At 32.7% G+C, this 12,121-nt stretch overlaps 1 protein-coding gene across 6 annotated transcripts in view; it reads right to left on the bottom strand.

The window, feature by feature from the left end:
• RABGAP1L (RAB GTPase activating protein 1 like) overlaps positions 1-12,121 on the bottom strand; it is a 737,000-nt gene that overhangs the window by 609,390 nt on the left and 115,489 nt on the right. For all 6 annotated transcript variants that reach the window (XM_041753512.1, XM_041753528.1, XM_041753506.1 and 3 more), the window contains 2 exons: positions 11,471-11,573; positions 7,783-7,949 (listed from right to left, as the gene is read on the bottom strand). In XM_041753512.1, the coding sequence (XP_041609446.1) occupies positions 7,783-7,949; positions 11,471-11,573 (270 nt within the window). The remainder of the gene's footprint in view (positions 1-7,782; positions 7,950-11,470; positions 11,574-12,121) is intronic.

Genomic DNA, 12,121 nt, shown 5'->3' with positions numbered 1-12,121 from the left:
CAGAACATGGGAGACTCCTAACTCTGGGAAACGAACTAGGGGTGGTGGAAGGGGAGGAGGGTGGGGGGTGGGGGTGAATGGGTGACGGGCACTGAAGGGGGCATTTGACGGGATGAGCACTGGGTGTTAATCTGTATGTTGGCAAATTCAGCACCAATAAAAAATAAATTTATTATTTAAAAAAATAAAAAATAAAGTTGTAGGTAGGGGGGCTCAGTCTTACAGGACTGAACCCTTACCCTGTGGGGTCTGTGCTAACTCCAGGTAGTGCCATAACTAAATTTTAGGACATCTAGTTAGTATCCACCAAGTTGAACAATTGATTGATATGGGAAAACACCCACCCATCTGCTGTTAGAAGCGAAGTGGTGTGAATCATAGTAAAGGAAACAAAGTTTTCTTTTAACAGTTCTATGAGGTAGTATAATAAAACTTCACACTTCAGAGATATAGAGTATCTTGCCTAAGGTTAAACATCTAGGAAATGGTAAATTGAGATACAGCCCCAGGAAGACTAAATTCAATCCAATGTGTGATTAGCGAACATGCCTTCTGCACTTTGCATATACTTCTACAGTTGCATGTATTTCCCAATGGCATAATATTTTTACCACTACATTCTAACTCCTTAAAGACAGAACATATATTACTCATTCATGTAGCCCCAACTCCTAGCATAATGCATATCACATTGTAGCACTAAGTAAATGTTTAATAAACTAAACTAAGCACTGAAAATCATTTCTAAAATGGGTAATGGCATCTCAGAAAAACTATAAAATAAACTATACTGGCCTTTGATCCTCTCTCCTCAATTTACTAACACTTCACATCAAGCAGGAATGCCCTCTAGATTTCTTAATCTTCCTCTAATAAAATCTAGCCAAAGGAAAGAGTCTTATTAAACTCATCAATAATAAGGACAATAAGACTGGTAAAAGTTATTAAGGTCTATTTTCTGGGGATACTGGCATTTTAACAACTAACAAAGCTTTAAACCAGTGGAATCAGTATCAAATAATAAAATACTAGATGTTCATTACTACTAGAAAGGTTTTTCAGCATACATCTTTTGGGCAAGCAGTTTCAAATGATTCCATATAAGTAGTGTGCTCTTCCCAGATCAGCATTACACATCATGCATTTCAGCTGCTAAGAGCCTGTTTTCTTGGAGGCAGTAAAATGCACTGCCAATGTTTCAAATATTATGAGTCCCTAGATCTTATTTCTAAGTTCTTCACATATAACGCTAATGTATCTAATGATGTCAACAGTCATAGATGATGCAAATAAAGAAGACAAGTTGAAGTGAAATATAACAAAAATGACCAGGATTCATACAGAAAAATTTTCACAGAAAAAAAAAATCCCAATTTTAGTGTTATGCCCTAGCATATTTCACAAGGATAAGTTTTAGGGCCAACTTCTTAGGTTTAATTCCTGATCTACCCACTAATAACCTTCCTGTGCCTATGCTTATCTGAAAATTGAGGATAATAATGGCATCTACACATCAATGGCTGTACTGAAATTACATATACTAATCCTTTGAAAATGCTTAGAACAGTGTACAGCATGTAATAATATAGTTGCTATCATCACTATCACTTATAATAGTCACAGAAGTTGTTATTTCCAACAGGAATGGAGAGATCTCCTTGAATAAATGGAGAACTGAGTAGACATGACAGAAAAACCCTTTCACAGTACTTAACATAACTGACATTTACAGAATATTCCACTCAACAACTGCAGAATATACATTCCTTACAAGCACTCTTGGAACATTTACCAAGATGGACCATTTATTAAGACACAAAGTAATTTAAACAACTTAAAAGGGCTGAAATGACACAGACTATATTCTCCGATCAAAATAAAACAAAATTAGAAATCAGTAGCTGGAAAAATTACAAATATTTGGAAATTTAAACAATATACTTCTAAACAACTCATACATCATTAAAGAAAAATACAGGATGTAGAAAATATTTCAAATCAAATGAACACACAAAACATCAAGTCTTACAGGTACAGCTAAAGCAGTTGTTACAGGAAAAGTTATAACCTTAAAAATGAAAAGGCATCAGAAAAAAACTTTTTTAATCAGTGATCTAATCTTCACATGAAGAAACCAGAAAAAGAAAAACAAGTTAAATCCAAAGCAGGGGGGGGGGGGGGGGGGGGGAATAAAGAAAACAAAAGGAGTAAGCAGAAAACAGAAAAACAATAGGGAAAACAACTGAAATTTGATTTTTTAAAAGAATATCAATAAAATTAACAAACCTTCAGCTAGGCTAATTTAAAAAGGAAAGAGAATATATAAATTACCAATATCAAAAATAAAAGCAGATAAATTGCCTATATCAGAAACAAAAGCAAATAAATCCTAAAGACATTAAAAAGAAAAAGACAATGTTTTAAGCAATAAATATCCTTGATTAAACTGAAAACTTCTTGAAAGATACAAATCACCAACAATGACTCAAGAAGAAATAAAAATAATAAGCAGGATAACACAGTATCTACTAAAGAAATTAAGTTGATAACTAAAAGCCTTCCCACAAACTAAACTATAGGCCTATATGGTTCCACTGGCGAATTCCACCCAACAATTAAGGAAAAAATAGTAATGATCTTAAATTCTTCAAGCAAATAGAAGATACAAATTCCAACTCATTTTGTGAGAACATTACACTAATACTAAAATCTGACAAAGACATTATAAGAGAACTATAGACCAATATTCCTCATGAAAATAGACATAAAAATCATTAACAAAATATCACTAATTCAAATCTAGTTTATATATAAAAAGAATATTATCATAACATATATAAAAAGAATACCATCATGGTATTAGGATAAATGGGGCTTGTCCTAAAGAAGGCAAAGTTCATGGGGAAAGATATAAACTGTTTTTATACATTAATTACATTACTGTACATGAAAAACAGGGACTTATAAAAACTAATAAGTGAACTTTTAGCAAGGTTGAAGGAAACAAGGTCAATATACAAAAAGCACAATGTTCTTTTCTAGCAATGAACAATCAAAAATTTAAATTTTACAAAACATATCTTTCAGTCACATAAAAATATTAAATACTTGGAGATGAACGTAACAAAATATAAATAAAGCCCATATACTAAAAGGGGCTTTTGAGAGGATTAAAGAAAAGCTATATACCTTGTGATATGCCATGTCCACTGATTGTAAGACTTGATATTGGTTTTTTTTTTTAAGTTTTTATTTTTAATCACCCGGTGCTCATTATGACAACTATACTCCTTAATCCCCAACACCTACCCCATCCCCTCACCTATCTCCCTTCTGGAAACCATCAGTTTTCCCTCTAAAGTTAAGAGTCTGTTTCTTGGCTTGTCTCTTTTCCTCTTTGTTCATTTGTTTCTTAAATTCCACATATGAGTGAAATCATATGGTATTTGTCTTTGACTTATTTCACGTAGCATTACACTCTCTGGCTTCATCCATGTTGTTGCAAAAGGCAAGCTTTCATTCTATTTTATGGCTTAATAATATTCCACTGTATATATACCACCTCTTCTTCATCCATTCCTTAATTGATGGACACTTGGGCTGCTTCCATATCTTGACTACTGGAAATCATGCTGCTAAAAACATAGGGGTGCATGTATCCTCTTGAATTAGTGTTTTCGTATGCTTTGGATAAATACACAGTAGTGTGATTCCTGGATCATAGGGATCGATTTTTAACCTTCTGAAGAACCTCAATACTGTTTTCCACAGTGGCTGCACCAGTTTGAATTCCCACTAACAGTGTAACAGAGTTCCTTCTCCACATCCTTGTCAACACCTGCTATTTCTTGTGTTGTTAATTTTAGCCATTCTGACGGGTGTGAGTTGATACCTCATTGAAGTATGGATTTGCATTTCACTGATTATAAGTAATGATGAGCATCATTTATGTGTTATGTTAACCATCTGCATGTCTTCTTTGGAAAAATGTTCGTATCTCCTGTACATTTTTTAATTGGATTGTTTTTTTGGGTGAGTTATATCAGTTCTTCATGTATTTTGAATACTAACCTTTTACCAGATATGTCTTTGCAAATATTTTCTTTCATTTCATAGGTTGCCTTTTAGTTTCATTGACTGTTTCTTTGCTGTGCAGAAGCTTTTATTTTGATGCAGTCCCAATAGTTTATTTTTGCTTTTGCTTCCCTTGCCTCTTTTTTTGCTTTAGCTCTTTGGGGTCTTTTGTGATTCTATACAAATTTTAGGATTGTTTGTTCTAGTTCTGTGAAAAAATGCTGGTGGTATTTTGATAAGGATTGCTTTAAATATGTAGATTGCTTTGGGTAGTACAGACATTTTAATATTTGTTCTTCCAATCCATGAGCATGGAATATCTTTCCTTTTCTTTGTGTCATCTTTAACTTCTTTCATCAGTGGTTTACAGTTTGTAGGTACACGTCTTTCACCTCTTTGGTTAGATTTACTACAAGACAAATTATTATTTTTTGGTGCAATGGGACTGTTCTCTTAATTTTTCTTTCTGCTGCTTCATTATGGTGTATAGAAATGCAAGGGATTTCTGTACATTGATTTTGTACCTGTGACTTTACCAAATCTATTTATCAGTTTTACCGGTGTTTTGGTGGAGTCTCTCATGTTTTCTATACAGAGTATCACGTCATCTGCAAATAGTGAAAATTTTACTTCTTCCTTACCGATTTAGATGCCTTTGATTTCTTTTTGTTGTCTGATTTCTGTGTCTAGGACCTCCAATACTATGTTGAATAAAAGCAGTGAGAGTGGACATCCTTGTCTTGTTCCTGACCTTAGGGGAAAGGCTCTCAGTTTTTCCCCATTAAAGGATGACATCAGCTGTGGGTTTTGTACATATGGGAAAGGCTCGATAATGTTAAGATAGCAAGTTTCCAAAGTGATATACAGATATAAGGCAATCCCAATCAAAATCAGAGTATTTTTCTACAAATTGACAAACTACTGCTAAGATTGAGATACAAATACAAAAAAAGTGAAACAGACAAAACAACTTTGAAAAATATTAGAAATCTTACATCAGACTTTAAAATTATCTAAAAAGCTATAATGGTCAAGACTGTTTGGCATTGGTATAAAAACAAACCTAACGATCAACGGAATAGGATATAGAGTCCAGGAAACAGACTTACAAATCAATGGTCAAATTATTTTGGACAAAGGTTAACAGCTAATTCAGTAGATAAATGGCAGTCTTTTCACCAAAAGATGACAGAACAACTTGGATATCTATGTGAAAAAGATGTCAGAAGAGGATCTCAAGCTTTATTTCATGCCATACATAAAAATGAACTAAAATGAGTCATAGGCTTAAACTCTAAAACTCTAGGAGAAACCATAAGAGAGAGCATCCTCACAACCTTAAGGCAAGATTTCCTCAACGTGACACAAAAAGCACAAATACATATAGCCATCAAAACTAAAAGCTTCAGCTCTTCAAAAGGCATTGTTAAGAAAAAAAGAGACAAGCCATTGTTGGAGGATGGAATATTTGGAACAAGTGTATCTGACAAAAGACATATTCAGAATATATAAAGAATTCTTGTAACTCAATAAAATATGAGCAAAAAAATGATTTTATAATGAAGATATATAAATGAACAATAAGCTAAAGAAGCTCAAAACCATTATATGAAATGCAAATTAATACTGCAATGAGTTACATCTACATATCCACAAAAATACCTAAAATTTAAAAGAATGATAATACTAAGTGTTGGCAAGGTTGAGGAGAAACTGGAACACACATACATTGCCAGAGGGAAATTAAAATGATCAAGCACTTTAGAAAACAGTTTGGTTGTTTCTTATGAAGCATACACTTACCATATGACACAACAATTACACTTCTAGTTATCTACCCATGATAAATAAAAATCTATGTCCACACGGAGATACATACATAGCAGCTTTAACTATACTAGCCAAAAACTGCAAACGATTCAAATCCCCAAGGGATAAACGGGTAACCAACTTGTGGTATATCCTTATAAAGGTTTACTGTATCACAATAAAAAGGAATAAATTACTGACACACACAACATGGATGAATCTCAAAAACACTGTTATATGAAAAGTCTTACACAAGAGCACATACTGTACAATTTCAGTTAGATGAAACTCTAGAAAAGACTATCCTAATCTATAAGGACAGATGACTGCTTATCTGAGGCAGAGCCTGGGGAGGAAATCTAATATATAGGGCAGCCCGGGTGGCTCAGCGTTTAGCACCGCCTTCAGCCCAGGGCTTGATCCTGGAGACCTGGGATCGAGTCTCATGTCAGGCTCCCTGAATGGAGCCTGCTTCTCCCTCTGCTTGTGTCTCTGCCCCTCTCTCTCTCTCTCAATACCTCTCTCTGTGCGTCTCTAAGAAATAAATCTTTTCTAAAAAATCTTATATATTCTTGAAATGTATATGAATATATAAATCTTAGCACTCTTATTTATCTAGTCATATATGTGTGTGTACATACATATTTACATGTACATGTATATATATACATACACACACATACACACACACACAAGAAAAAGCTTATTTTTTATCAGGCCTCAAGGAGGAAGAATTCATATCACGATTTATTAATAGTCACTGGGAAGAATGATGACCACTTTCTATATAGATCCTTTATTTACTCTTACATAGCTGAATAATCCTTTGGCTCAAAATGACAAGGGAATTCTTTGATAGAACAATTAAGCTACCAAAAAAGCAAAGAAAAGAAGGGAGGGAGGGAGGAAAATATTCCATAATAAAATATGAAAAGATACTCTGGAGGCAAATATTTTGAATACTGTTCATATAATCTTCAGTAGAATATGCTACAAAAAAATAGTAATAAAAGTGTCAAACCACCACTCTGACAATTTTCTGAAGACAAAAAACACAAAAACTGCAAAGTATGTAGTACATGAAGCCTAACTGAACCATAAGTTTTTTTTTTTAATATGAAAGTGGGTAAGTGGCTTCTTTATTTTTTTCACTGTCCTGATACTTGCTTTCACCATATCACATTTCAAATATTATAATCTATGAACCAGCAAGCATTATTAAATTTGGGAAATGGCAGGACTAAATAGTATATAAAGGATATCCATTATTCAACTAGAAATTCTATCTTCTTTTCACAAAACTGATACTATTAGGATTCTAATTATTTTTCACTGTTATATTCTTCCCTCACTACAAAACAAAAATTATGTATTTTACCTACTATAATTGTCTAATATAGGGATGTCACAGAAACCCTACTTTTGTTAATTTAGTACTAAAATAATTTTATAATCTTACTGAGTCACACAATACACTCACATATTTTGGTAGAAATAACTATGACAATCCCAGGTATTACTTGGAAATTGTTTTATTATAACTTTATAAAGATATGCTATTTCTGTACCCTGTCTTTTTGGTTTTAAATAACTGTATGTAAGAGGATGTTGTTTTATATATAAAATCAATATTTGTATTAAGTATATGGATAGTTCACAGGCACACAGTACAAATTTTTACTGAGAAAAGTACATAATTATTACACTAGCTGGGATTTTTTTATTTCCATAACCTAGTGTAGATTTTTCAAATTTTCTATTGGTTGACTCTATCACTTGATTATTTGAGGAATTTTATCACTCTTTATCACTACTTAAGAAATTATCTTGGTATTAAAAAAGGAATAGGAAAAAATATATATATATGGGTTATTATATGCAAAGAACAAAAGGTCCTACCTGTTTCAATCTCATGAAGAAAGTCTCTGTGAAAGTCTTTCTACTGAAATACCAAAATCGCTCATTTGCAGGATACACACGTACTACTGTTTCCAGGAGAAAGCGCACAGGCTCCACCACCTCTGTGACTACCATATCCACTGCCACAGTCATGTATACTCGTTTATCTGCAGTAGAAATTTTCCATATGTTATGCTGGCTTTATTAATATCTGATTATTCAGGAAAGCAAAGATTTCCCACTTATGAAAAAATTAAGGTTCTTTTCAATCAACTTACCTTCTATGTATAATTTTAAATGTTGTATGGTCACTTTGATTAAATAGGTAACCACATTTTTCAAGTTGTTTCTCAATACTCATGACTCTATCTAAATCAATTGTCAAAATCTCCTGACAGGGACACCTGGATGGCTCAATGGTTGGGCTCTGCTTTCAGCTCAGGTCATGATCCTGGAGTTCAGGGATCTGGTCCCACATAAGGCTGCCTGAGGGAAGCCTGCTTCTCCCTCTCCCTTTGCCTATGTCTCTTCCTCTCTATCTCTCATGAATGAATAAATAAAATCTAAAAAAAAAAAAAAAAACTCCTCTGACTACCTTACTTTTTCCTTCCCCAAATCAGGTCCTTAATATAAAAAGTAAGGCAAAATGTCCAGAATGTCTTTTATACTACCCTTTCAAATTTCCCAGAAAACCTCTAGAAATTCACAAACATTTGCCCTTTCATCTTATAAAAAAAGATATAAGAAATTATTCACTTTGATGAGTTGCATGGAAAAGGACTGTCAAATTAGAAAAGATGTTCAACCTTTACTATGTTAAGTTTGTACAGGAAAATGTTATTTAAATGAATATTTCAATGTTGTTTGATTTAAAAGAAGACCCTGGAGATCTGTCAGTATCCTCATTGTCCTCTCATTGTATGTTGAGGAAAATCACTAAGGCTCTGATAAAATAGTTCAGTACAGTTACATATCTTTATCAGAGTCCTGGCAAGTAGTTTTAGACAATAGTATAGTTTTATGAGGCAAAATTTCAGTTATTATTTAAAATGTTTAGTTGGCCACAGCCTTCCTTCTAGAATCTTTTAGGCTAGTGTCTTTTCACTATGATAGGTTGAAATTTGGGTTTTATTTTATTTATCCTTCTTAGGATTCATCAGGAATCCATTCATTCATTCATTTTTTTTTTTGGTAGCTCCATGCCCAACATTGGCCTTAAACATTCAACCCTGAGAATAAGAGTCTCATGCTCTACCAACTGAGCCAGCTGAGCACCCCTCACTGGACGTTTCAATCTGTGGTTTGGTTAATCCATATTGTCATTTCTTTGTTATTTTTGAAGTACTCTTTTTTTTTTTTTTTTGAAGTACTTTTTAAATGTATTTTGTCTAGCATTTTTAGTTCTTAAAGTTCAAATAATCAAGCTGATCACTAGAAGAAACCTTCAACAGGGTTTTTAAAAAACATTATATAACATTCTATTAATATCAATTTCAACAAAAAAATTATCACATTCTTTTTTTTTTTTTTTTAGATTTTATTTATTTATTCATGGGAGACACATAGAGATAGAGAGAGAGGCAAAGACATAGGAAGAGGGAAAAGCAGGCTCCATGCAGGGAGCCTGCTCGATGGGACTCGATCCCGGGTCTCCAGGATCACGCCCTGGGCTGAAGATGGCACTAAACTGCTGAGCCACCTGGGCTGCCCAAATTATCACACTCTTATTAAATAAATACCATCTGCCAATTTAAGAGAAATAAGGATTCTATAGACACTGTACTTACCCCATAAGACCAAGGGGAATACTTAAAAGTGTAAGAAACAATAATACAACACATAAATAGAATACACTACTTGGTGGTATAGTGAAAAGATCCAAGACATTTCATCTCCAGAGCTTCAACTTCTATAAAAAATCAAACTGATTCATGAATCCTCTGAGTAATTTATAATCTTAAAGCTACCATTTGGAAATTTTAGAAATCAGGTGTTTTTTGTGGCATATGAAATAATTTTTTTTAAGATTTTATTTATTTATTCATGAGAGACACAGAAAGAGAGAGAGAGAGAGAGAGGCAGAGACATAGGCAGAGAGAGAAGCAGGCTCCATGTAGGGAGCCTGATGTGGGACTTGATCCCAGGATTCCAGGATCACACCCTGGGCCAAAGGGAGACGCTCAACTGCTGAGCTACCCAGACATCCCAAGGCATATGAAATAATTTTAATTTAAAATAACTTATCTTTTGGATACGAAATTTTAAGACTTATTTGAGACTTATTTGAGAAAGCATGCACATGCATGTGCACACAAGATGCGGAGTTGCCCTCTCTTTCTTCTCTCAAATAAATAAATAAAATCTTAAAAAATAGAAGACCAAATATGTATTTAAAAAACAAAATTAAACTGAACTATGTGTTACATTAAAAACAGATAAAAACTGCTTTTATAACTTACTATTTGAAGTTCCTATATTTTAATCTTTCAAAATTATCAACTGGCTCATTTTTCTCATTTTCATGTTTACTTTCCGAATGATTGTAAGACAGAAGTTATAGGCTGGTCTTTATAAGCCTGTCTCCAGAATTTACAAACTGTGGGTATAAAAATTATTTATTCCTAAAATATGAAAGGTTATGTAATCATCATTATTTTTCTCTCTTTTTAGCCCTCATTGTGAAACAGCTTAACGTGTGATCAAACACGTGCAATTTATGGAGCTGGTAAAATACTCTTGTTGAGGAAAGTTGAGAATAATTATCATTTAATGCTCTTCATTAATATATTTCCATATCAATATTCACTAATGCTCCTTTCCTTAATGATTTCCAAAAATCCACTGTGGGTATAAAGTAACTAATATAAGATGAAAGATTAAGCCAATTGATCCATTATTTTCTCAATATAAATTATTGGTGGAATCACAGCAAATATTTAGTATAACATAACTTTAGCTATAACTCATGAGGTAAAAATTTAAATTTTAGTTTAAGGACAGATGGCAAAGGGGTAAAAAACACACACAATTGGCAGATATCTGGATAAAGTAGGAACAAAAATAAACAAAATGGGAGAATGACAAATGCACTAAACTCCTAAGCTATGAGTTTAGTTTAAGTTCAGCACTAGATACGTCAAACAAAATGAAAAGGTAAACAACTAGGAAAAAAGTGTTTGCCACAAATGAAATCCTAAATATACATACTAAGAACCCAAAGATCAAAAGACTGGAATAAAAAATTTAAAAGTGAAAAATATAAGTAATCTATAATAAGGAAAAAAGAGTTAGCATAGTTATCAAAGATATGCAAAATTCCAGAACTTGATTTCACCATTTCTTTCATACTGTCTTCCATTATTGTCCTAAAATAAAGTAACTCTTTAATAACATATGAAACACAAACCCCAAATACTTTCTTTTTTTTTTTTTTTTTTTTTTTTTTTCCCCAAATACTTTCTATATAGTCTAATAAAACTAATTCACATGTCTTTGGGGAGGATTCTTTTGAATGGTGCAGGTTTTCCCCATTGATGCATAAAGTATTAAAAAAAAAAAAACTTCAAAATATAAATAAGAACAACTTCATTTTAAATAAGCACCAGAATTTTTAAAAACACAACCAAACAACACTGACCATAATATAAAATTTAAAGCAAATAATAATGAACACTGTGAGAAAATTTACCTTTTGGGGTTTCTTCATTAAGTGCCAGAAATATTGGTGCATTGGGGTTCCACATGCCAGTAATAACATAAGCTCTCCCATCATAGCTCTTTCCCATGGATTCCTGTAAAAGTTCAAACAGAAATCACTGAGAATATACACACCAAGAAAATCACCATTTTAAATTATATCTTATTATAAGTAATCTAATTTATTAAAATTTGGATTTACAATCAAATGGGATTCATTTTTTGGTAAAATTTCTGTCACCCTACAAAAGCATTTCTTTCAATGTTAAATTCTCCTTGAGCTTTCCTCAGAGTTTCTATTTAGAGGCACATACCTCTTGGAAAAAAGGGGGTATACCTTTATATGCTGGCTCACTAAAACATAATATTGGTCTGAAGTTACATTTAGCTTTATCTTAGGTTGCTTGTCAAAATTTCATATACCTACACCTACAAGGATATCCAATTTCTATTAAAGCTATGTATATATCTCATTGAAGAGATTTTAATTAATAGCTACTCAAAGGAAAAGCAGTATTTTTCTTCCAATGTTCTAATTTATAATATATTTTTAAAGTATTAATTTACTTTATCACAATGCCTCTCAAAGTTCATACTTTTCTATTATCTATATCAGATAATGTACACTTTCTTACGATCAGTA

Source organism: Vulpes lagopus, chromosome 1, assembly GCF_018345385.1.
Source record: "Vulpes lagopus strain Blue_001 chromosome 1, ASM1834538v1, whole genome shotgun sequence".
NCBI classification, from domain to species: Eukaryota; Metazoa; Chordata; class Mammalia; order Carnivora; family Canidae; genus Vulpes; species Vulpes lagopus.
This window is presented reverse-complemented; position numbering and strand designations above follow the sequence as displayed.